The sequence below is a fragment of the Pantherophis guttatus genome, chromosome 4 (assembly GCF_059756535.1).
Source record: "Pantherophis guttatus breed Tessera chromosome 4, ASM5975653v1, whole genome shotgun sequence".
NCBI lineage: Eukaryota > Metazoa > Chordata > Lepidosauria > Squamata > Colubridae > Pantherophis > Pantherophis guttatus.
Genome location: NC_142066.1, coordinates 21,879,128 through 21,906,157, shown reverse-complemented (window position 1 = coordinate 21,906,157; position 27,030 = coordinate 21,879,128). Strand labels below are relative to the sequence as shown.

Below are 27,030 nucleotides of genomic sequence, written 5' to 3'. Positions count from 1 at the left end.
TCAACTCCATCAAAAACTGTTCTTTCCCTTGCAATTGAAAACAGTGAAAGCCAAACGTTGTTTAAACTTAGGTTTATCTCAAGGTAGAATTTGAAATTAAATCATTTTGAAAGAGGAAGAAAAAAGAGAAGGAGAAGTAGAAGGAGGAGGAGGAGGAGAAGGAGGAGGAGGAGAAGAAGAATTTAAAATTCTTGCCAAATGAGACCCTTAATTGAAATTTGAATACCTTTGATATAGTAACAATTTTGATCTTAAGGAGGAACAGGGTAGATCTACTGTAATATTGCCAGCCAAAATAAGCACCTGCAAATAAATGGTGATCCTTCCTTCTACTGTTAGCTTTGCAGTTAGAAAGATAAAACATTTAGTCCTGTCTTTATAGTTTAGGATAGACAAATATTTCCTTATGTCAATAATAGCTCTCCAGAAAATCTTCTCTATATCCCATTCTTGAACTGGAGTCTCTACCAATCTTAACCATGCAAAAGATGTCTAATGTCAATATATTTATTTTGCTAAATTACTTGGATATAATTTCTGCCAGAGTGTTCAAAAATTACAATATATGGCAGATAGCTCAATCAAACCTGCATCATTTAACTGCTTGTTCATTCTCAGTCAATGCTTAAAAGTGTAAAGTGTACTATATTTTCTTCTTTCTTTAAGTCATTATCTGACTGAAGCTCCAAGTATAATAAAGACTCTGAATCTAATCTACAGGGATTTCTTTAATTTTCTTTTCAATTCTTCAGAATACTAACTCATCCCATTGGGATTTTCTTTAACTAAGAACACAAAAGTAGATGATTTTTAAGTAGAAGGCTTGAAATGTAGAAAGTAGCTTTATTTGTTGTTGTTGTTATTGTTGCAGGATGATTAAAGTTGTGTCAGCTTTAAACCAAAGATGAAGATGACAATGTTAAAACATAAAAAATAGTTACATTAGAATTGATAGAAATACTGAAAGAATTTCCATGCTTGTGATTTCTTAGCCACTTGTGATTTTTTAGCCAGGAAAATTAATGGACAATGTTGAGTAGAATAGGGAGATTAATGAATAGTTGAATAATTTTTTTTTCCCATTTGTATGAACACATAGATCAGAGGTCGGCAATCTTAAACACTCAAAGAGCCACAAAGGTCCTAACCAGAAGCCCCCAGTTCAATTCTGACCGGAAGTCCGGTTCCCCCACCATAGAGTCTCCTCATAGCATGGTGTCCTTTTTTCTCTGCCAACCAGAAGTCCAGTTCCCCCACCATAGAGTCTCCTCATAGTGTGGCATCCTTTTTCCTCTACCTGTCCTAACCAAAAGCCCTATCAATTGTGGAGCTGACCGGCGACAAGGAGCCGCAGCAGAGGGATGAAAGAGCCACATGAGGCTCCAGAGCCATGGATTGCTGACCCCTGACATAGATGGATCATCTCCATGATGATTTCTTCCTAACTGGTCCTGGTTCTTCTAATAGCAATTCCATTGCCACTGTAACTAAGTCTATGAAGCTTGTTGCTGGATGCCTTCTTCTGTTTCCTTTAATTGCTTCCTTAGTTCTTGTATAAACCTATTGATTAAACAGCTATGTCCTTGAATCACTGCCCTCTAATTCTATTATACATAAAAAGAAATCTCACAACATTCATATTATGTACACAATATTGCACAGTACAGTATATGTGGTACAGGGGTCGGTTCTACTTACCTTTGCTACCGGTTCGCAATGGGATCGCATGCACGCTCACTTCGTTCGTGCATGTGCCTTGCTTCTACGTATCCGTAGAAGCTTCTGCACATGCGCAGATCGCCGATGATGACATCCAGGATGGTGGGCAGGACCTCCCACCAGTTTTACTACCAGTTCTTGTGAACCAGTCCAAACTGGAGGCAATCCACCACTGATGTGGTATCTCACTCAATAGTAGTAACTGTGAGAGAGATCTTGGAGTTCTAGTGGACAATCATTTAAATATGAGCCAGCAGTGTGCAGCAGCTGCCAAAAAAGCCAACACAGTTCTAGGCTGCATAAACAGAGGGATAGAATCAAGATCACGTGACATGTTAGTACCACTTTATAATGCCTTGGTAAGACCCCACTTGGAATACTGCGTCCAGTTTTTGACGCCACAATGTAAAAAAGATGTAAAGACTCTAGAAAGAGTGCATAGATGAGCAACAAAGATGATTAGGGGACTGGAGGCTAAAACATATAAAGAATGGTTGCTGAATTGGGTATGTCTAGTTTGACGAAAATAAGGACTAGGGGAGACATGATAGCAGTATTCCAATATCTCAGGGGTTACCACAAATAAGAGGGAGTCAAGCTTTTCTCCAAATCACCTGAGGGCAGGACAAGAAGCAATGGGTGGAAACTAATCAAGGAAAGAAGCAATTTAGAACTAAGGAGAAATTTCCTGACAGTTAGAACAATTAATCAGTGGAATAACTTGCCTCCAGAAGTTGTGAATGCTCCAACACTGGAAGTTTTTAAGAAGATGTTGGATAACCATTTGTCTGAAGTGGTGTCGGGTTTCCTGCCTCAGAAGGGAGGTGGACTAGAAGACCCTCAAGGTCCTTTCCAACTCTGTTATTCTATTCTATTCTATTCTATTCTATTCTATTCTATTCTATTCTATTCTATTCTATTCTATTCTATTCCATTCCATTCCATTCCCCTCCCCTCCCCTCCACTCCCCTCCACTCCCCTCCCCTCCACTCCACTCTATTCTATTCTGGTAGGCTTATATTCCAATGGGACCGAGACTGATGATGATAACAATATATTAGGTAGGGTGATATTGATGTAGACATACCAACTTATATACTAAAATCAGGAGTATTTAACTCAGAATTTTACATAGGGATAAATTATGCACAAAGGACTCTAAACAAGGCCAAGGTCACAGCATTTTAACTTCCCAGGAAACTCTATTACATACCTCAACATGTTCATGGGGGGGGGGGAACCAAGACATTAATAGAACAAGAAATTTCACAAACTCCCCTACACAAATATAAAAAGGTTTCAGGCTATCTCATCAAGCATAATGAAGCTTAACACTTGAAGTTGTGAATTGATAAGGTACTCTTATATTTATCACCTGTAACTTGGATCTATATAACTACTTTATTTTCCTTCCCCACCTCATCCTGTCATGACTTAGAAATCAGATGATGATTCTGACTGTATAGAAGCTACTTCAGCAGTACCTGTGGAATGGCAGCCTTAGGAACGCCAAAGCCAAGAATCACAGTGACCACTGGCTACAGTCTGATTTAAGAGGAAGCCCTGATCTCTTGTTGAAAGCAACTGTCTGATCTCTGGATCTTATGTGATGTTTGGACTCTGCTTGTGGTGTTCTGATTTCTAGACTGGATGGTAATCCTGACCTGGCTCTCAGAACCTTGGACTGGATTTTTGACTATTATTCTGTTTATTCTTATTAAAGACAAACATTTAGGCAAGCTCTCTTCAGAGACTCTGGTTTGGCTTGCATTCCTTGCCTGCCCTTATCATTGTAACCTTGCAGAAATCACTAATTACCATAGCAACTATGTGTGCACATGTGGGCGATTGAAACTAGGAGCAGAACAATACTTATTTAAACCCCACCCCAAGTTTAAACACTCCATCCATCTGATGAACATGCAGCTCACAGAAATGTTTATTTCTTTGTTTGTTTAGGGTATTGATAGTTCATTCAGTACACAGAAGATCCTTTTGTTTGCTTATTTGTTTACTGTCCACTCTCCACACAAAAGATACTAATGCATAAAATCATGAAAAAGCAAGAGGCAACATGAACATCAAATAAAATAAGCAATACAGTAAAACTCAGCAAAATCCCTGTAATAACTTTGACAGAAAATACAGCTGCAGAACACCCAATTAAGAGAAGTTTGCTCTAGAATTTTTTTTCTGGCTTTTTCTTGAGTCTTAACCTTTGCTGAAGTCTTTGTTGAATAAAGGTTCAAGGTTATGGCAGCTGATTGCCAAGGTTATGGAAGGTTATGGCAGCTGATTGCTTTAGTTTCACTGCAGCTTTCTCAGATAATTTAATTTAAAATGAAGTTGGAAAAGCCAGCATTTCTCATGACAAGGGAACTATTTTCTCATGAAGAGAAACAGGATTGAAGTAGATAATGGCCATTGTTCTTCATGAAACCAACTTGGAGTGATATTTTTGGAGACAACTTCACAGTTTAAAGAAAAAGGGCAAGTGTTAGGCCTTCTCCTGCTCGGGCAGAGAAACCAGGTCTAAATCTGGAGTTATTAAAACAATTTAATCATGTTAATTATCTTTTGAGTCTAGTCTCACAGATGCCCCTTAGTTTTAAGGAAGGAGAAAAACAGAGATAATGATGTACAGAAGAATTCCAAAGGGAGTAGACCAATTCTCATCGAATTATCTTCATCTACCTATGATCTTGCAAAATCTTCTGCACATGTAAAAGAAGAGGCCAATCTGCTGTTCCCTTCCCCTCAAACACTAAATAGTTTCTAGGTGGATTCATGTAGTGCTTTGCTCCTCACCACAGAAAGATTTAAAATTTCATTTATCAACAGATGGCAAGGTAATTGAGGTATAAAAGCTTCATAAAAGTAGAGTCGCCTTCAAATTATGCTCAGTGCCTACTAATGTAATGCAGTTTTCACTTTGGATGTGTTTTGCCACTGCCTTTTTCTAGGTTGTTTATTTAATTTCTCAGTCAAGCTCATTGTGTTAGCTCAGGTAGCATTTTTAGGGTTTATGGATCTCAGTATAAATCACTATATTTCAGCATCATGCCCTGGAAATCGAACTAACATCTGCTTAGAACTTAGCACCTTATCTGAAACTAGTAGAAAGAAGCAGAACTTGCTGACTGATGATGAATGCCTGAGGAAAGCACAGAGGTAAATTTTCTATTTTATTACTTTATTATTTATTTATTTATTTATTTATTTATTTATTTATTTATTTATTTGTCAAACATGTATAAAATAACAGATATAAGGATAAATATAATTATGAATATAGGAAATGGATACGAATAAATGGGAACTAGGACAGGGACGGTAGGCACGTTGGTGCGCTTATGCATGCCCCCTTTACAGACCTCTTAGGACTGGGGTGAGGTCAACAGTAGACAGCCTAAGGTTAAAGTCATGGGGGTTTGGGGATGAAACCACAGAGTCAGGTAGCGCATTCCAGGCATTGACCACTCTGTTGCTGAAGTCTTTTGATCTGCAATTGAGTTTGGAGCAGTTTACCATAAGTTTGTATCTATTGTGTGCTCATGTATTATTGTGGTTGAAGCTGAAGTAGTCATTGACAGGTAGGGCGTTGTAGCAGATAATTTTGTGTACTATACTTAGATCAGACTGAAGGTGTCATATCTCTAAGTTGTCTAAGCCCAAAATTTCTTTTATGAATGAAGGATCAGCTAAATGGCCAATCACCTTGTAAGAGCTCAAAAAGCTAAAAAGGGCCAGATCAGGCTAATACTTAGTTGGGAGATCTACTGTATATGAAACCAGGTCCAAAGATGAGACCAAGATGGGATGGCTATATCCACCGCCTTGAGTTATTTGTAAAAATAATAAAGGTGGGAAACAAATAAATTTTGTTTTAACCCATTCAGTCATGTCCAACTATTGGTGGCTTTATAGACAAGTGCTCTACCTTGTTAAGCACAACTTATTTCAGGTGTTTGACGTTCTTTTTTGTTATGAGTTTTGTGATACTTTGCTTGTCCCTTCTTCTCATTCCACTAACCATTCCTAGCACCATTGACGTATCCAATGAATTTGCATGCATGATGTGGCCAAAATAAATCAGACACAGCCTTGTAATTTTGGCTTCTAGTGAAGTGACTGGTTTTATATGATTCAACACCTCTCTCTTGGTTGCTCTGACCATCCATGGTATATGCAATAATTTACACCAGCACCATAGTTCAAGCATTAATTCTTCTTTGATCAGATTTTCTTAGCATCCAACTCTCACATCCATACATCATTATAGGGAGGCCTATGGCTCTACCTAGTCTTCTTTTTTTATTTATATCAATATATCTGCTTTTCCAGATCATATTCATCTTAAAATGCAGCAAAAATTAAAATTCAACTTAATTTTATAATGTGAGTCAATTCTGAAAAGTTTCTGAGAGTTGTAAAGAGGGCTGTGAAAATATTTATAGATCTCTTGCATCCTGGACATAAATTGTTTCAACTCCTACCCTCAAAATGACGCTATAGAGCACTGCACACAACTAGACACAAGAACAGTTTTTTCCTAAACGCTAAACAGTTTTTTCCTTACTCTGCTAAACAAATAATTTCCTCAACACTATCAAACTATTCACCAAGGCTGCATTACTATTATTATTAGTCTTCTCATCATTCCTATCACCCATCTCCTCCCACTTATGACTGCATGATTGTAACTTTGTTGCTTGTATCCTTACGATTGATATTGATATTGATTGTTTCATGATTGCTTATTTGTACCCTATGACTATCATTAAGTGTTGCACCTTATGATTCTTGACAAATGTATCTTGTCTTTTTATGTACCCTGAGAGCATATGCACCAAAGACAAATTCCTTGTGTGTCCAATCACAGTTGGCCAATAAAGAATTCTATTCCTATTCCTATTCCTATTCCTATTCCTATTCCTATTCCTATTCCTATTCCTATTCCTATGCTATGCTATGCTATGCTATGCTATGCTATGCTATGCTATGCTATGCTATGCTATGCTATGCTATGCTATGCTATGGTATTCCATTCTATTCTATTCCAAATTGATGGATAAGGATGTGGAGGGAACATGTTTCTGTATTCTCAGGAAAGTGTGAATGAAGATGATGTGGATGATAAAGTTTCCCCAAGGAAGAAGAACTTTTCACCCAACAGTTAGGCATATACATTCTGCTAACAAATATTTGACCAGTATTTTCACGATGATGTATTAGAGATTAAGAATGAATGAGCTGAGATTTTATTGTATTGGATACACTGTAGTTCTCTCTCTGTCTTTGTCTTTGTCTTTGTCTTTGTCTTTGTCTTTGTCTTTGTCTTTGTCTTTGTCTTTGTCTCTGTCTCTGTCTCTGTCTCTGTCTCTGTCTCTGTCTCTCTCTTTCTTTCTCAGTGTGCTTCTGTGTTTCAATTTTCTAGGCAGTATGCCAAGATGGAACCTGAAAATGCCACCACTGAAACATGGTTCATCCTCTCAGGACTCACCCATCACCGAAAGGAACAGGTCCTGCTCTTTGTGATCTTCTTGATCATTTACTTGCTGACAGTTTTGGGTAACCTCTTGATCATTGTATTGGTATGGATTGACGCCCAACTGCACACTCCTATGTACTTCTTTCTTAGCCATCTTGCAGGCATGGAGATTTTGTATGTCACTAGCAGTTCACCCCAGTTATTAGCTCATCTCATGGCAGGAAACGGAGTAATATCCATAACACGTTGCATGTTACAAGGATGCAGTGCTTTGTGTATGGGTAGTACTGAATGTTTGCTATTAGGGGTCATGGCTTATGATCGCTACTTGGCCATTTGCAATCCCTTGAGATATGCCTCTGCTATGGACAGCAAGCAGCAATACCTGCTTGCCAGCTCCTGTTGGATTATAGGTTGTCTCTTCTCAATAGTTAATGTTGTTTGTATCTCCCGTCACCCATTCTGTGGTCCCAATCGCATTAACCACTTTGTCTGTGAGCTGCAATTTCTGCTAGATCTTGCATGTGGTGATATCAAACGCACCAAAGCCGTACTAAATGGTCTAGCAACATTTATTGTTCTGGTCCCCTTTTCGGTTATCTTATGTTCCTATGCTTTCATCCTGTATTCAGTTTTTCGAATGCACTCAGCCGCAGGGTGGCGTAAGGCTTTCTCCACCTGCGGCTCTCACCTGATTGTGGTCACTTTGTTCTACGGCACCATTATCTCCATATACATTCTCCCCCAATCAAGCACAATTTCTGATCGGGACAAAAATATTGCAGTCTTATATGTTGTGGTCACTCCCTTGCTTAACCCCATCATTTATACCTTGCGGAACAAGGATGTTCATAAGGCTGTGGTCAAAATGTTGAAATGATGAAGTTTCAAAGAAAATCATGAATGGGTTTGTTTACAGTTTATGCCTACTGCTTATCAAATAAAAATGCTTTCAGCTGGTGATTTTGCACACAAGTTTATTTACTTATCAAATGTATTAGCCAACCCCCATGTGTTCAAGTTAGGACCAGTGGTGGGTTTCAAATTTTTTTTACTACCGGCTTGGTGGGTGTGGCGTGGCTTGGTGGCTGTGGCTTGGTGGCTGTGGCAGGGGAAGGATACTGTAAAATCTTCATTCCCACCCCACTCCAGGGGAAGGATACTGTAAAATCTCTATTCTCTCCCCACTCCAGGGGAAGGTTACTGTAAAATCCCCATTTCCTCCCAATCAGCTGGGACTCGGGAGGCAGAGAATAGAAGGGAGTGGAGCCAGTAAGAGGTGGTATTTACCGGTTCTCCAGAACTAGTCAGAACCTGCTGAAACCCACCTCTGGTTAGGACATATTAGAATCGGACATAGAAGCTCAAAATGACATAGCCACACTTAGTAAGGCTGGTAGCCTGAAATGGCTGAGCAAATATAAACGCACCTTCCATATGGACAAATCCACAATTGTCAAAACATCTCAGGAAGACATTTACTTGAGCAAGATTCGAACAACTTGATACAATGGTTAGATTGAGCAAGATTCGAACAGCTTGATACAATGGTTAGATTTGGGAGATTCCATTCTATCCCATACAATGAACGTACATGTATCTGTGGAGCTGAAGATGTAGAAAATCTGACTATTTTTCAATTGCTGTTTATATAAGGGAGAGGGAAATAAGTACCTTATATATATGAGCACTTATTAGTGAACAGGAATCAACTTTAATTCTGGAGCTACAAATCTTGCTGAAAAGAAAGGCTGAACACAAAACAAGCATGTTTCAATTTCTCCCTTGATTATTTAAGGGTTAACTTCCCTGAGTTCTTTCTAACTTTAGCAGAAAAATGCACCCCCTTGGCATTGGTTTCCTGAAAAGATTAGAAACTGAGAAAACATTAAGAGGGATTGTGAATATCCTGGAAGGCAACAAAAAGAGGGAGAGAATCAAGATCATGTGAAGGGTTAGTACTGCTTTATAATGCCTTGGTAAGACTACATTTTGAATACTGAAATCAGTTTCAGTCACCACAATCTAAAAAAGATGTTGAGACTCTGGAAAGAGTGCAGAGAAAATAAATAAAGATGATTAGGGGGCTGGAGATTAAAACATATGAAGAATGGTTATAGGAATTAGGTATTTAGTGTAGTAAAAGGAAGGATTAGGAATGACATGATAGCAGTGTTCAAATATTTGAGGGGCAGTGATAGGAGATAAAAGATTGCAACAGTCAGTCAAACTTAATATGAGTGAGATACAACTGGCTACTGCCTGTTTGAACTGGTTCACCCAAACTGTTCCGATTCTGCGCAGTTTGGAGAACCAGCAATTCAGACTACCAGCTGGCCCTTCCTGTGCCCATTTTTTAGCCGTTTTCAGGCCATTTTTGGCACTGTTTTCAGGCTAATTTTCAGGCCAATTTCAGGCCTTTTTTCAGGCCGATTTCAGGCCGATTTTGGCCAGAAGAACAGCCTTGAAAACATCCCGAAAAACAGACTGAAAACAGCCTAAAAATGCCCCAAACCAGTCCATTTTTCAGGCTGTTTTCAGGACATTTTTGGGACATTTTCAGGCTGTTTTCCCAGCCAAAATAGGCCTGAAAACCAGCCTGAAAATGGCCCAAAAAAAAGCAGGCTGTGAGAGGAAGAGACACTTCTAAATATTAAATAAAAAAGCTATTATGTTTAAATATATAAAGCTTTCCCACTGTGGGGTGGTTTCTAAACATGATAAATAAATAAATAAATAAGCTACCGAGATGTTGTGTGTCAACTTGCAAAGCATCCCTGGCCTGCTCTCGAGTTGCCATAGGCAAAGGGGATTGGAAAACGAACTTCCCAGCTGCATTAAGGAGCTGGTATCTCCGTCAAAACAAGGCACATTCCAACTGATATGCTGAGATCATCCTCACGGGAACCCACAGTGACTGGAGGGGAGTGATCTCTACAACCTGCAAAATTGCTTTGTTGGTGAATATGACTGATGACACACCTTGGGGGGAAGGGGGGGGAACAGGGTCAGATCTGGGATGTAAATTAAGTGAGGTCGGAGTTGGCTTCATTTGGTCCGTGCCAACATGAAGCTCCTAATAAATAACTGGGTTTCTTTTGAAGCCTGTTGTGAGGCTCATGATTTATTTAGGGCATCAGTCTGGACCCTGACAGCATGATTAGGATAGCAAAATCATGTTAAATAGATGAGAATAAATAAATAAGCAAGCAAGGGAGGAAGGTTTTGACAGGTTTGTTTTATTCATTAATGAATTGTATTTATTTGAACTGTCAAAGTCTTTCATTAAAGTACTATCATCTTGTCTATACATTTAATGCTTGCATCAGCTTTTGCAAGTTTGTGGAATATATCCACAGTTATCACAAATTTGAATTTGGATCCTAGGAATTGAGAGAATACTTAGAAAGAAGAGAGAAATCAACCCCATCATGATTACATCTGTCTCAAATATGGATGTCCATTTTCAATCCTCTTGAGTAGAACACGATAGAAGTTATGCCTTATTGATCAAGGAACTGTTACTCAACATAATTAAACATAAACTCAACAGTATGGGCTATTTTGTATATTTACAACTAAATATAGGCCATATTCCTGTAGCTAGCTGGATGAATTGATGAAGGAGCTAGGTAATAATCTAAGTCCATCTTCTCTGTCGGGAAGTGATTAAGCATTTATTAAGAAGTGGAGTAATGTGATGTTGAGAAATGATCATTAGCATTTAAAATGAAATCTGTAATAGCACAAGCAATGGTGGTATTTAACCGAATGAACCGGTAGTGGCAACCTGCCGGTGGGCCTTCCCACCTGCTCTGGTGGTATGCCGTCCTATTTAGCCATATTTTCCAAGCCGTGCACATGCATACAAGTCACGCGCATGAGCATAGAGCATGCGTGGAAGGCCTGGCACATGCACGGAAGACGCACGCATGAGCAAAGCGAGCACACTCACATTTTTGGTGCACAGCAAACTGGTAGTAAAATTATGTGAAACCCACCTCTGAGCACAAGAAGCACTTTAAAAAAAAAAATATTGAGTTTTTAAGTTTTAAAAACAAAGTAAAGAAAAATACAACAAAAAACAAAAATACATTAAAACCACGTAACAAACATAACATTACATCATATATTATTTTAGAGCTTACTGTATCGACATGGATATGTATTCTCTATTCTTATTCAATCTTTCATCTACGTACTTACATTTACATTAGTATCTATTTACAAAACCATCATTATCCAGTTGGCACTGTTCAGCAATTTACACTTCCTAGTTTTAACCCGGTTAAATTAACATTCCGAATTGTTATTTTGATTTCTTTTTTCTAACCAATCATATAGTTTATTCCATATTTACTCTATAATATTCCGACTCTTCACTCTCCTTAATTTTCAGCGTCATCTTATCCATTTCTGCACATTGTAGAATTTTCCGAATTACTGTTTCCTCTCCTGGTTCATTATTTTGTTTCCAGTAATCCTTGCTGCCGTTAATATATGAAGTATTAGATATTGTAAAGATTTGTCTATTTTTGGGGTAATTATTCCTAATAAATAGAGTTCTGGTTTAAATTCCATTTTTAATTTGGTAATTTCCTTCAGCCAATTTTTAATTTTAATTTTTAATTTTACACCAATTTTTTTTTTATCTTGGGGCACATCCACTACATATAGTAATATGTGCCTAATTTGTAACCATATCTCCAACAATTAGGTGATAGATTTGGGAACATTTTGGCCAATCTCACTGGTGCCAAGTGCCATCTCTGGAACATTTTATACAAATTTTCTTTATATAAGAAGCATTTTATGCAGTAGGACCTTGGATTCCAACAATAGAAAATCTCTGATTGCCAACTGAGTCAGTTACTCAAAGAAAAAATTTCTTTATAATTTCTTTGTAAAATTTCTTTACAAAGAAATCTAGGCAGATGTTTGGCAGCTCTTACCAAGAATGGAATTCAACTGACCTATCAAGAATTGGATCACATTATCATAAATGGTTTTGTGGATTTGAACAGACATATTCCCTGGAAAAAATTATCTTAAATCCCTAAAGGCAAAGATCCATCTTGAAACAAAACAAAACAAAACAAAAAGGACTTTAAATGTATATAAGTATGTCTGTGAAAGTGTGGGAATATTTGAGGTTCAGGAATATCAGGAATAGAGAAATTATGGTAGACTAGATTTCTACCAATTGAAAAAAAAATGGCAAAATGAATTGACCAACTTCCTCTTTACAGCTTACAAGATCAATTCATTTTTCCAATTTTATCTCCCAGACTAGACTACAACATTCAAGTATTAAACATGCTCTTCTTAGTGTTTTTTTAAGCCAAAAATGGTTATTACTCCAGTTTGTGTACCCCAGAATGGAATGCTGACATTTCCTCCACATCATAAGTGGCATTCAGCTGATTTGGAATGATTCAGCCGAACCGGTAGCGGAAATTGTGGGTGGGTTGGCCCACCCACCCACCCACCCCTGCTCTATGCCATCCTACGTAGGCATGTTTTTGAGGCTGGGCGCATGTGTGGAAGGCATGCGCACCAGCAAAGCGCTTGTATGGAAGGCCGGGCACATGTGTGGATGGGGCCTGTGCAAGCGAAGCAAGCATGTGCGTGCACACACATTTGCGAACTGGTAGGGAAAGTAAGTGAATACCATCCCTGCTCCACATGTGAGATCTGAAGGAGAAGAAGAATTTCTGACTTCTCAGCAATACCACCAAGCCTGTGCAACAGCTTCTCAGTGGAAATCCAGAAGCCACTGCCAAAATTTAGGAAATCCTTAGAAATCAATCTATTAAAAGCAACTATATAAATTAACTAAATAAGAAAGTGTAGGCTTGCACTGAATCTTAAAATAACAATGCATTTGTGACCGCTCAAAACAATACAACGAGATTAACAGCTAAAGTTTAATTTAACTGGGCTAAGATTATACAGATTTCAGTCCATTATTTCCTTCTCATCAGGTACTGCCTGTCATTCAGCTCAGGCCTGATCAAAATGATATAACATTTGGGAGGGAAAATGCAGCCTAGTAAACCAGCACTAGAAGCCAAGATGGAGAAGACCTCCACAGCTACCACATGCTTCCCCTTGGTGCTGAGGTAGGTTGGAACAAAGGAGAGCCAGACGCTGCAGAAGACCATCATGCTGAAGGTGATGAACTTGGCTTCATTGAAATTATCTGGTAACTTTCTTCCTAGGAAAGCCATAGTGAAGCTAATCATGGCCAAGAAGCCCATGAAACCCAGGATGCAGTAGAACATGATAGTTGAGCCCTCATTGCATTCCAATACAACCTCTTCAGCCAGGGAGTGCATGTCAACATCAGGGAATGGAGGAAAAGTTGCCAGCCATATTGTACAAATGGTGACTTGAGTAAGAGAACAAGAGAAGACAATGGACTGGGCCAGTGGTTTCCCCACCCACTTCCTGACCCTAGAGCCTGGCCTGGTGGCCATAAAGGCTAGAACTACAACAAGAGTTTTGGCCAAAATGCAAGAAACTGCCACTGAAAAGATAACACCAAAAGTTGTTTGGCGAAGCAGGCACCTCACCTGCTCTGGCTGACCAATGAAAAGCAAAGGGCAAAGAAAAGAGAGCAGGAGGGAAATGATCAGGATATAAGTGAGGTTCCGATTGTTGGCTTTGACAATGGGAGTTTCCTTGTACTTAAGGAAGATCCAAAGCACTAAAGCCGTTGTGCAAGAAAAGAAGACAGCAAGAGTTGTCAGGCTGATCCCCAAACTGACATCTTTGGGGATGCAGTGATCCTGGCCTTTGTTTGGATAATGATCTTTTGGACATGGAGTGCAGGAATCCATGTCTGAAAAAAGAAAAGGACAATTTCTCTGTAGAAAAGATTTTCATATATTGTATCATGTATGCCAGGGATACTTTTCCACATTTCCCTGAAAATAAGACCTAGTTTTATATATATATATATTTGCCACCAAAAAAGGCATCAGGTCTTATTTTGGGGGGATGTCTGATTACTGACTCACCTCGCAGCAGTGGCACTGGCAACCCTATATTATTCGCCTAAACCAGCCTGAATAATATTATGTTCTATAATATATACATGAGCCATGGTGGTGCAGTGGTTAGAGTGCAGTATTGCAAGCTATTTCTGCTGATCACAGGCTGCCAGCAGTTTGGCAGATCGAATCTCACCAGACTCAGCCTTCCATTCTTCTGAGGTGGGTAAAATGAGGAGCCAGATTTTGGGGGGCAATAGGCTGACTCTGTAAACCACTTAGAGAGGGCTGTAAACACTGTGAAGTGGTATATAAGTCTAAGTGCTATTGCTATATACTGCTTAGTTTGCCTCTTGATATTCCTGTGTTCCTGACAACCTTGTGTTTTGTTTTTGTTCTTCTGGATGATGACAAAGACTGCTGTAAGTTTGAATGATAAATACATTTATCTACAACCAAATAAAACTAAACTAGCTCCATACAAATATCCCATTCTCAGAAACTACTATTCACATGGGCATTGTTTTTGAAACATAAAGAGAATGTATATCCAACATTGGAGTTCTTCTTTTCCACCAAGCTTAGTAGTAACAACATGGACCAGTAGAGGAGGAAGGTGCTGTGTCAGATCAAGCAAACAATGGTACAGATGTTACAGTCAGATTGTCATCACATTCCCATGCAATGCATCCTAAACCAGTAGTGGGATTCAGCCGGTTCAGGCTGGTTTAGGCGAACTAGTAGTTAAATTGCTGGCTTGCCCTGACCCTTCCTGCCCCGCCCTTTCCAGGAGTCCCCACACGCCCCATTTTGGCTCCCAGGTAAGTGCAGGGAGGCTTCCTAGGTCCCATTTTTGCTCCCAGGGGGGTGCAGGAGGCCAAGCTTGACTACTGCCATGTGCTGTATTTGGGACTGCCCCTGAAGATAATCAGGAAGCTTTAACTGGTCCGGAATGCAGCAGTGTAGGCAGTGATGAACATCCCTCAGAATGCCTCATGAGTTGCACTAGCTGTCAGTTTGCTTCAGGACGTGATTTGAGGTGCTGGTTTCTACCTATAGAAATGGCATAGGTCCTGGTTAGTTGAGGGATTACCCATAGTAACTGCCCAGCCAGTTAGAGTTCTTTCAATCAAACAATGACATCTATTTGGATCATGATTTGTTCCCATCTGGGTTTGTTATCTCTACCATATTTTGCTATTTTTGTTTTGTTTTGTGTTTTCTTCTTGTTGTAGAGCACTCAGAATCACTGGGAGTTGCAAAGCATATAACTCTATTTCCCTCTCCCTCTCCCTCCCTCTCTCTCATCTCTTTCTCTCTTTCTCTTTCTCTTTCTTTCTATCTCTATTTATCAGTCTATCTCTATCTCTCTATCTCTCTCTCTTTATTTATCTATCTCTATATTATCTATCTCTATAATCTATATCTACATCCCTATCTACCTATATCATCTGCATATATCTCTCTTTCATGTCTATGTCTACCACTATGTCTATGTCTCTCTCCCTCCCTCCTATTATCTATATACTGTATATATCTACACAGAGAGAGAGAGAGCAGGGGGGGGAGGAGAGAGAGAGAGAGAAACACATCAATGGTATCTGTAGGACTGGAGCTGAGTCAGAATATTGATTTTGCAGCCACACTAGTAGGGACTACACAGTCACCCACTTAATAGTTTGCTGTTACCGCTCTTCAGGAAAGAATAAAGAACCTAATTTCATGCAACTGTCTGCTGTTTCCCAGATCCCAGTTCAGAAATCAACTTGGTAAAAAATGATATACCAATAATTATCTCCATTTTCTTCCCAAGGAGATTGAAGATAGGAACCAGAAAAAGTGGACTCAGCTAAGGGCCTACCCTTACCTGTAGATTGCAGATTGCAGATGCAATCTGCAGATTGATGGCCAAGAATGGGTGGTTTATTTCATCTAATACAAGATAGCTAGTAATCACACAGGGGTGGTTGGGAACATATTTAGAACTTTCTTGTTCAGTTGCTAAGTCATGTCTGACTCTTTGCGACCCCATGGACCACAGCACACCAGCTCCCCCATCCTCCATTGTTTCCTGGAGTTGCTAGAAATTTAGATAGCTCCTAGCACCCAAATCATTTATTTCACTCAGTAACACCCCGCAATATATAGCAACTATTCAGTTCCTCAATTTTCCTCCATGAAAGTTTTGATTGCAATCTCTCTCTCCTTCATATCCTAATTTGAAAAATCCCCAGGTCTGCAGAGGAAGGCAATTAGAAGGCCTAGGACATCAAGGTTTAGATTTCTGCAGCCAGAAGAGAGTTTTTCAACTAACAGCTGTCAGACAACTTCACAATTTGAGCAGGCTTGAGTTTCATTTATACTTTGGTTGTCTTGGACTTCTGCACCCATCACTGAAGAGACTAATCCTCTCAAATGGAGCTGTTACCCTTGGTTGACCACAAACACATATAATTTAATAATTGTTCCTGTTTACAATCCTCAAAATTTTGTTTGGAAGTTATTTTGTTTAGGAACTGCAATGTTTACATATTGTGACTCATGAAATGTTACAGCTTCAGGGAACAAGATGGTTCATATCTTACAATTATTAATGAGTACTACAGCAGAGGCACGATGGAATGGGGAGAAAGACAACATTAAATATTTTATGAATACACTGATGCCCAGACTTTTTTTTTAATGAGCACTTAAGTCACTTGTCATTGGTTATAACTGCAGAGTTTGGTCACAAATCTAAATCCCACTGTGTATAGAAAACTGATTGCTATAACTCACTTTATGAGGGTTTTTCGCATGACTTGTTGCCGATTATTCAACTCAGGTCTTATCAAGATGATGTAAACTTTGGGGGAGAAAATGAGAACCAATAATCCAGCACCTGAGGCTAAAATGGAGAAGATCTCCACAGCCACCATGTATTTCCCTTTGGTGCTCTGGTAGGCTGGAACAAAAGAGATCCAGACACTGCAAAAAAGCAGCATGCTGAGGGTGATAAATTTGGCTTCGTTAAAACTGTCTGGGAGATTCCTGCCAAGGAAAGCCACTGTAAAGCTGATCATGGCCAAGAAGCCAATGAAACCCAGGATGCAATAAAACATGGCAGTGGAGCCTTCATTGCACTCCAGGACCATTTCTGTAGGCAGAGAGTGCATGTCAATATCTGGGAAGGGAGCAGAGCTCACAAGCCAAACAGTACAGAGAGTGGCTTGAATGAAAGAGCAGGAAAGCACTATAAAAAGTGCCAGCCTTTTTCCAACCCATGACCTCATCTGAGAACCTGGCCTGTTGGCCATGAAAGCTAGGACCACAGTGAGTGTTTTGGCCACCACACAAGAAACTGCCAGAGAGAAGATGATACCAAAAGCAGTTTGGCGAAGGAGACAGGTTGCCCTCTGAGGCCGACCAATGAAAAGCAAAGGACAGAGAAAGCAAAGCAAAAGGGAGGCCAGGAGGGTGTAGCTGAGGCCTCGGTTGTTGGCCTTGACAATGGGAGTGTCCTTGTGCCGAATGAAGACTGTGAGGACCAGAGCTGTAATGGAGGAAAATAAAAGAGCAACAATGGCCAAGGTTATCCCCAAAGGCTCATGAGAAGATAGGAAGCTGATATCTTTTGGAATGCACTGATCCTGGACTGTGGTGGGATAACTATCTTCTGGACACTGGTAACAAGAATCCATGTCTGAAAAGAAAAGAAAAAAAATACAACTTTCCTTATTTAGAAGATGGTGTACAGAATTAAGATAAACATAAGACCTCAGGCACAACAAATGCCTGATTCTGAAGTAACTGTGTTTTCATTAACTATATTGCAGGACTTAACATCAATTGGTTTGTTGTTCATGCATTCAGTTTATATGCACCCTTCAGAAGCTCTAGGCAACACATCTAGCCCTCTGTTGTCCTGCTTTCTGTTGTGGTCCGCCAGCAGCCTGCGGAGCTGGCAGCAGAGTCAGACAGTGAAGAGGCTGAGGAGGAACATGGGCTGCTCCTGGAGTCTGGGGAAGGCCCAGATGAGGGCTCTGCATTGGAGGCAGAGATGGGGCCAGGGCCATCTGGGAGTGATGTGTGGACTCCGGAGCCCCCAGAGTCAGACAGTAGAGAGGCAGAGGAACAGGAGGAGCCTGTTTCTAGTGCACGCATGAGCAGAGCTGCCAGAAGGCAAGAGCAGCTAAAGCAAAAGGGACAACTTGGGTGTCCGTAGGTGATTCACAAGCCATAGCAGTCTCTGAGTTCCCCACAGGGAGTTTCAATTAACATTTCAATCCCAACACAGAGTCCTGGCCAACCAGGTTAGAGGCAAGGAAATCCTGGCAAGGAATCCGCCAAAGGAAACTCTTCTGGATCATGAACGGATGTCTCCGACAGCCTCACCTCCCACACCCCTCCTCCTTATATCCCAACCATTGTTAATGTCTCCTCCTTTTCCTGGATAGCAGTCCTGCATTGCTCCCATCTCCGCACTTCTCTGCACAAACGCGCATCTGGGACAGGTGTTCCTCCCCCTTGCTCAACTCAGGACCCTAAAACAGCTCTCTCTCCATCTGAGCGTGAGTTGATGGCCTCTGCTCTGCATCTGGCTCTGAGACCTCCTGCTCCTCAGAGCCTTCAGCTGGCTCCTCTGGTAACTCAGGCACCCCTCCATCTCCTCTTACTCATCTGACTCAACTGCCATCTCCGCTGGCAGTCAACAAACCATAACAGGTCAAAGTGGCTATGATGTCTTATAAATTAAGCAAGACTAAAACCTGTATATCACTGTTAGTTCATCACTGCAGAAGCTGGTAAAATTTCATTTTTTTCAGCTACCACTACAGTTTGAAACATTTGGGAAAAAGTTCACAATTTATTCCTTAGACACACAAATCTATTCCATAGAATACCGATCCTAGATGGAAGCTGAGGACACCAAACACAATTCCATTTATTTTATTTTTCAAAACAGACACATTTGACATGTATTTTGTTTCAAATACTGAACTCTTTCCTTTCTATTTGTTGATTTAGAGAAAAGGATAACACTCCTTCCAATTACCGTATGTGTAAAAGATATCATGGTGAGCAGGAAGGATCTAATGTATAAATATGGATTTATATGGCAAGAATAAAAGTTATGAAAATTTGTATGGAAAAGATAAAGGATTTTATACATAAATACGAAGTCAGACTTTAGTAGAAAATCCTAGCTTTGTTTTCATTATAATGTATGTATTTGTGTGTGTAGTTTATGCCATTCTACAGCAAGAAAAAAAGTCAAATTATTTCCCATAATATTGGAAACATGGATCTTTGTTTTCAGATTTCTATCTGAGAGCTGGATAAGCAATAGGATCAAGTCTCTATCCAAAAAGGCACCCAAAGGGATGAAGTAATTTATGAAAACCACAATGTACCTTTGCAATAGAAACTCTACTTCTTTAACTATCTGACTGAGCAATGCACTGAATCTTGAAGATGCTTCTGGCATCTGCACAAAGAAAAGGACCCATTTCTACCCAACTTGATTTTTATGTGAAGATTTATAAATGCCTCCACCTACTTCCAAATTCAAACTCAATCCATGATATCCTTACCCATCTGGTTTGAAACTTTTCCTCTTGGGCATGGAAGGCAATTGTAACAACAAAATGGCTCCCCTTCCTTCTTGGTTTTGCTGTGACCTTTATGGCAGGGTTCATTGCACAAAGACAGAGGCTGAGCCTAGGCACAAAGAGAAGCAGACAAAATAGAATGCCTAAATGTTGAGTTGGGAGAGCCACATAATATTGGTTCTTATTAAACGATTGGAATCATGCAGTAGTTTGATAAAGGCATGTACACAGTGTAAGTCTCCAAATCGATACATTTATTCTTTCCATGTCACTCAAAAGCCATTACTGCAATCTTGCAGATAACTAAATGAATATCTATATCTATCTATACCTATATCTATATCTATATCTATATCTATATCTATATCTATATCTATCTATATCAACTATAACTATATATCATCTATCGATTGATCGATCGATCTCAATCTCGATCGCTATATCGCTATATCACTATATCTCTCTCTATCTCTCTCTCTCTGTCTGTCTACCTACCTATCTATCTCATCTATATCTATATCTCTATATCTATCTAATACTTCTCTCTCTCTCTCTCTCTCACACACACATCTATATCTAATATCTAACTATCTCTATCTCTATCTCATCTCTATCTCATCTCTATATCGCTATATTGCTGTATCGCTGTCACTATCTCTATCTATCTCTATTTATCTGTCTATCTGTCTGTCTATTATCTCTATCTATCTCTATCTCTATCTAATGTCTATTTATCTCTATCTAGCTATCTATCTCTATCATCTCTATCTCTATCATCGCTCTCTCTCACTCTCTCTCTCTCTTCAAATCACCCTGCTATGGCTGGATACCATCTGGGACATGTAAAAACTTAGAAGTGAGTTCAACTAATTGCCTTAATATGGCTATATAGCTACTTTCATTACTTGCATCCAGGACCAAAGAGATGGACCCCAACTTTATAAGGAAAATACCTGGTTAAATTTCCTTGGCCACCTAATGGTATCAACATAAACCCTGAATGCTTGTTCTTTGTGAGCTCTGAAATCAAACTTTCCCACTTTGACTCGATGTAGGCTTAGATTTGGGAATGTGACCCAGTTGATAATATCAAATCCTGCTTCCAAATTCCCATTGTGATCGAAGGAAATCATTTCCCCAACACTGTTGTTAAATGAGACTTTCCGTAGATAGTGGTGGAACTAATGTCATAGTGGAACAAAAAATATAAGCGATATAGTTATACCAAAACCATTCAACTACCATAATAAGTTAAAAGATATTTGAGAAGCCAAAATTAGCAATGTCTATGTAAACTAATTCTCAGCCCCTCTGGAAATGCCAGTGCTTTGCTGGGTGATGCAGCACACACACACATGCACGAGTAAGTGGAGCCAAAACCCGGTTTAATGATAGCTACACAGCGACTTACAGTAGGCACTGAACTGGTTAATCAGAAACAAAGACGGAGACGCTTGTGCTCTCCTCCCGCACAGTTTTATAGGGAGTGGGAGTGTTTAATTATCATCAGATAATCTGCAACAGCTGCTGGAATCAAATCTGCTGCTTGGTTCTCCTGTCTTTGGGCGCAGATCTCTGACATCATCCTCAGCTTCATTTACAATCTGCTACACAACCCCCCTCCTTTCCTTCTTCGTGTATCCCACCCCCTCTTCTTTGTGTTCCGTCCATCACATGCTATCAACCGGGCATACAGTCCTAATCGCAACACCTCCCTTCCACCGTGCTCTGTCTCTGGATTTCGTTATGGGTCATCTGGAGGGATTCCCCCCCCTTCCTGGTCTTCCATGCTGATGTGGTAACGTAGTGTCGAGGGATATTTGACACTTGACACTAATCACAATTCAAAACCACAATTGACCTGGTCTGGCAATAATAATGTACTTATAATATGATGAAAAATATAAGTAGAATAGAGTCAAATCATGGACATCCTCAGATGCAGTCTATACCACTGAAGACCAAAATATTTTCTTTCCCCCTAGTTGGGAGTCCCTATAACCCAGTTAGCCTTCCCATAAAATTAAATTAATTTCCTATGGTCTTTCCTCTAATTGTGTTTAAATAGGAAAAAGCTATGCCTCTGAATCTGGTTACATAGACAGTTAACTAATAAAATTAATACGTAGCCAAGATTGGAAACTGAAGAACATTTCTCAAAGCTAGACTCTACCCTGATCAATGATGAGTACAGTATAATTAAATACATGGTAATAAAAGCCTAGGACCTTTAGCCAGCTATATCGTCCAGGAGTAGAGTCAAAGAGCTTCTGCACCAGTGGTGGATTTCTACCGGTTTGTCCCGGTTCAGTTGAACTGGTAGTGGAGGTGGCGGGAGGCTCCACCTGCCCACCTGCCCGGACATCATCACGGACACTCTGCGAACAAAGTGTCCACCATCACGGTGGACACTTTGTTCTACCACAGAAGGTTATGCACATGTGCAGAAGTGCCGCATGCAAGCGAAGTGAGCGCCTGTACATGTATGCTCACAGTTGCAGCAAAGGTGAGTGGAACCCACTACTGATTTGCACAACAGAAAGAACGTTTATTTAGTGGAAATATACTATAGGGGCAAGGAAATCTTATCACTGTTTATCTGCAATTTAAGAGGCTGAGAATTTACAAGTTATATGCCTAGGAACGTAAAAGGGGATAATCTGAGATTAACACAACAGTCTCATAAACTGGAGAGTAAGCAGAGTAAAAGTATAAAAAGACATTCATTATCATGATCTATTATTGATCTTTAAATCTTTATTTCCTCCAACAGTCTCTTTGTGGTGACTAGGTCACAAAACGCTGAAGATTGCCATGGATTTCAATTGTTCACAACAAAGTCAAACTCCTTAAATTGACCAAAGTTGTTTAAAAAAAAAAAAAACCAAGAAGAGCAAATTAGCAATGCAGGAAGCCATCTATGCCAGTTTTAAAATCTTGTTGTTGATGTTAATTGCGAAGTTGTGTCCGACCCATCGTGACCCCATGGACAACATTCCTCCAGGCCTTCCTGTCTTCTACCATCCCCCAGAGCCCATTTAAGCCCACAATGATTGCTTCAGTGACTCCATCCAGCCACCTCATTCTCTGCTGTCCCATTCTTCTTTTGCCCTCAATCATTCCCAGCATTAGGCTCTTCACCAATGAGTCTAGAAAAATCTAGAAAACTCTAAACTTAATTGGGAATCAGCTTTGAGGAGGAAGATAGGGCAACCTTTCTTGTGTTTTACGTATTCACAATATTACCTGCCACAGCACTGGATTATTTTGTCCTTCCTCTGACATAGATCTGCGTTTGAACTTTAATGTCATCATGGACTGCAAAGCATAGGCCACAGCATAAACCGCATTGTAGACATTGTAGCTATGGGGAGTTATGCTCATGTCAAAGACAGACCTAGGAAGAACCTCTAGCTTTTCCTCCCCACTGCAGTGATTCCAAGCATTGTCCTCCAAGTTTGTTGGGAAGGAACAATCAAATGCCTGTTTCCAAAACTCCTTAATAAAACCATCTCTGGTTTCCACATTAGGGTTTCTCATCCGAAGGAAATTTTGGAAACCCACCACCTCTTTTGACTGAGTTGCAAAAGCTAAGGAACCGTGAAGGATATCTAGATCCCAAGATCGTTGAAAAGAAACTGAAGCGAACTCCATCTGTGCAGTCATCACCCAGACTTTGCCTCTCTCCATTGGTATGTCTTCAAATTCTGAAATTCTGGGAAACATCCTCAAAAAGATTATAATGTGAAATTCACCATGTATGAACACAACACTGGCCAGGCTATTAATGATCAGTCGGTATACAAGCAGCCAGTATTCTATCATTTCATGGATGCCAGTTTTCAAATATAATGGTGGAAATTGTTCTATGAAATCAAAGCAGATGCCTCCCTGGGAAAACTTGGGAAGTTCGTTCTGTACAAACCAGAGGCTATTGTCATCGTCCATAAAAATGACACCAATCCAGGTCCACTTGAAAAGCAAAAGCAGCTGAAGTATCCCCACATACTGTTGGTTCCTACTAGGGAACATCCATTGCAAGAAGGCTTGCTGGGATGGGTCATTAATCAAAGGAGAAGAACTATATCCAAGCTATAAAGAAAAGGGGGGGGGAAACTAAGTAGGTAGGATGAATTGGGAAACATATGAAAAACATAACAGGTATCACTTTTTAGCTGCTAGTATTTTTTACATTCTGTTCCAAATTATCCATTGATCCATTGTTTATCCACACAACAAACTTTATCACATTTATAGATTTATAGATGGTACTTACCACCTGCTGGGTTAGCTAAAATGTTTAAAAATATGTCTAGCAAATGTTGGAAATGTAACCAAAAAAACGGGCATATATCATCAAATGTGGTGGACTTGTATAAAAGCAAAAAAGAAAGAAAAAAAGAAAGAAAGAAAGAAAGAAAGAAAGAAAGAAAGAAAGAAAGAAAGAAAGAAAGAAAGAAAGAAACCGGGCAAAAATACATAGGTGGATAGAAATGATGATAGGGAAACATATAGATTTTAAACCTGAACTGTTTTTATTAGACATAATACCAGAAAAACTTGATAAGCAAAGTATATATTTAATACTGCATGTTTTAACAGCAGCGAGGATTATATTCATGCAATATTGGAGAAATGAAGAAACACTGCAAGATGAAGAGATAATTAGGAAGATACTAAAACGTAGACCTAAAACCAGAATTATTACTACTAGGAATCATAAAAGGGAATCATAGCAAAGAATCAATATACTTAATGCTTCATGTGATAACAGCAACAAGGTTGGTGTATGCACAATACTGGAAAAAGGAAGAAATCCCCCTTGAAGGAAGATTTTGACGTGTGCAGAAATGGACAGGCTGACACTAGAACTCAAAAAAAAAAAAAGAAAGAAAGAAAGAAAGAAAGAAAGAAAGAAAGAAAGAAAGAAAGAAAGAAAGAGACAGAATACTATAAAATCTGGAATAAAGTGTATTATTGGTTGGAAAGGAGAAAAGGAGTTGGAACAAAAAAGATTTAAGGTTTGTAGAATTAATACTGGCTAGTATTAATAAATGTAAATAGTAAACAAATAGTAAATAGATAGTAAATGAAGACAAGGGATATGTATATAAGAACAAAGTAGCAATTTGTTAAATAGCAATTATATTTGTTGTTATGGAAAGAATATGTATGGATATGTTAAGACCATAATGGTCACACTGTGTCCAATGTTTTTAATGTTTATTAAATAAAAAACCTTTTAAAAAAGGGAAGATAATAGATTGTGCAGAAATGGATAGACTTAACATTGAAAATTAAACAGAAAGAAGACACAGAATATTGTCAATTTATTTTACCAATGGTTGGAAAAAAGAGGTGGAGATTAAGAAAGTAATCTCTATTGTTAAGCAAATTAAATATCCAGATAACACAATCTTTATTAAGCACTAATAAATGTAAACAATAGAAAATTTAAAAACAAATAAACAAACTTTATCAAGGCTGAAATGACACACTTTTATTTTTTTCAGGCACTAAGCGTTATGCGAACATCTCACCTGTGGTACCTTGTAAAAGCTCAGAAGAGTTGCCATAAAGACATTCACATCTGAATTAGGTCCCCCAATGACTGTGATAGTGTCATCTTTACTATCACACTTGTAATTAGGGAAGAAGTTGCTCCATGTGGAGAGAAGCTCCAGTGAGGCGAGATAAGTCCAACTTGCACCAAATTGGCTGTTATAGATGTGGAAGCCCAGGGAGACATTGGATAATATTTGAGGATTTCCATTGATCTCCATGATGGCAAACACAAAGGCCAAGATATGTTGATAAATCTGAGTCACAAATCTGCAGTTTGGTTTACATGTGGAATGAGTGCAGTTGTTGATAGGAGTAAATAGGATTCATCCAAGGCAAACATCCAAGGTTATACAATCAGAGATATCTTAAAATACCTATTTGTTTATGAAACTCACTCATATTCACAGGAAGGATTACCAAAACTGATGGTAGACTTCCATATGATATATGTGTACTATCTTATGTATTTCTTTTAAGAAAGCTTTTAAATAGCCAACATCCTGAATCTAGGAGACAGAAGATTTTGATGTGAGACATATCTGGCACTTGGTATTGTGAAACATTATGTGGAGTGGATGGGGGCTGAATATCGCAACAGGAATGTTTATTTACAGTCATGAAAATAGCAGCTAAATAGACTATTAGTACAAATAAGGTTAGAATTAGTATGAATAAAGTGAGGAACGTGGTGACTCAGTGGCTAAGACACTGAGCTTGTCAGTAGAAAGGTTGGCAGTTCAGTGGTTTGAATCCCTAGTGCTGTGTAACAGGGTGAACTCCTGTTACTTGTCCCAGCTTCTGCCAACCTAGCAGTTCGAAAGCATGTAAAAAATGCAAGTAGAAAAATAGGGACCACCTTTGGTGGGAAGGTAAGAGTGTTCTGTCCGCCTTTGGCATTTAGTCACGCTGATCATGGAGACGTCTTCAGACAGCGCTGGCTTTTTGGCTTTGAAATGGAGATGAGCACCACCCCCTAGAGTCAGGAACGACTAGCACATATGTGCAAGGGGAACCTTTACCTTTAGCTATGAATAAGGTAAATAGTCCCTGGCAGTTATGTTAGCTCGTGTTCCCAATCTTCCTCTCTTGCCTGCTTAAAATAAAAATTGCAATGTATTGTAAGAAAACTTCTTATGGAAAAATGTACAATTAACCAGAACCTGGGCTTACCCAATCTCATCCAGGAGGTTGCGAGATGGATGCTGATTGAAAGTCACAGGGTCAGAAAATATGTAGGCTTGAGAAATAATGCCAGCAATAATGAGGTCCCCTGGCTGATAATACTGGTGATGTATTGGCAGAGGGGAACAGATCTTACATGTACCAACTGGGACATTGTACACAGTCTCAGGTAGTAACAGAAATATCAGATAGAATCCAAAGAATGGCATCAGGTGGAGACAACTACTTCTGGACATCAGTTCTGGTCTAAAATGTCCTTCAGGAGTTCTGGTTGACTTCAGTGCCATCTAACACTGTTTTTTGTTTTTTGTTTTTTTGCACTAGGAATGATCAGAGGAAGGTCCCCAACCAGTCTGCACTGGGTATCTTTCTTGAATCGCAAAATATCATTTTGTAACATACTTTGATCTCGGTTCTTTGTTGCCAAGATGTATTGGTTGTCCTTTGGGAAGTGAAATAGAAGTTACCCTTGTCATGTTGATACAGG

General features: G+C 39.3%; 2 protein-coding genes across 2 annotated transcripts; one reads left to right on the top strand and one right to left on the bottom strand.

Annotated features, from left to right (window-relative positions):
• The first annotated feature begins 4,687 nt into the window (after positions 1 to 4,687).
• On the top strand, positions 4,688 to 8,165 carry LOC117662245 (olfactory receptor 2C1-like). The gene is made up of 2 exons (XM_034411564.3): positions 4,688 to 4,890; positions 7,157 to 8,165. The coding sequence occupies exons 1-2, from the start codon at positions 4,745 to 4,747 to the stop codon at positions 8,088 to 8,090; spliced, it is 1,080 nt and encodes a 359-aa protein (XP_034267455.2). The 5' UTR covers positions 4,688 to 4,744; the 3' UTR covers positions 8,091 to 8,165.
• An 8,814-nt stretch (positions 8,166 to 16,979) lies between these two features.
• Positions 16,980 to 25,579, bottom strand: LOC148113878 (vomeronasal type-2 receptor 26-like). The gene is made up of 5 exons (XM_087893507.1): positions 25,337 to 25,579; positions 23,722 to 23,888; positions 23,043 to 23,160; positions 19,779 to 19,905; positions 16,980 to 17,887 (listed from the first exon to the last, which is right to left on the bottom strand). The coding sequence occupies exons 1-5, from the start codon at positions 25,577 to 25,579 to the stop codon at positions 16,980 to 16,982; spliced, it is 1,563 nt and encodes a 520-aa protein (XP_087749633.1).
• Positions 25,580 to 27,030: the final 1,451 nt, after the last annotated feature.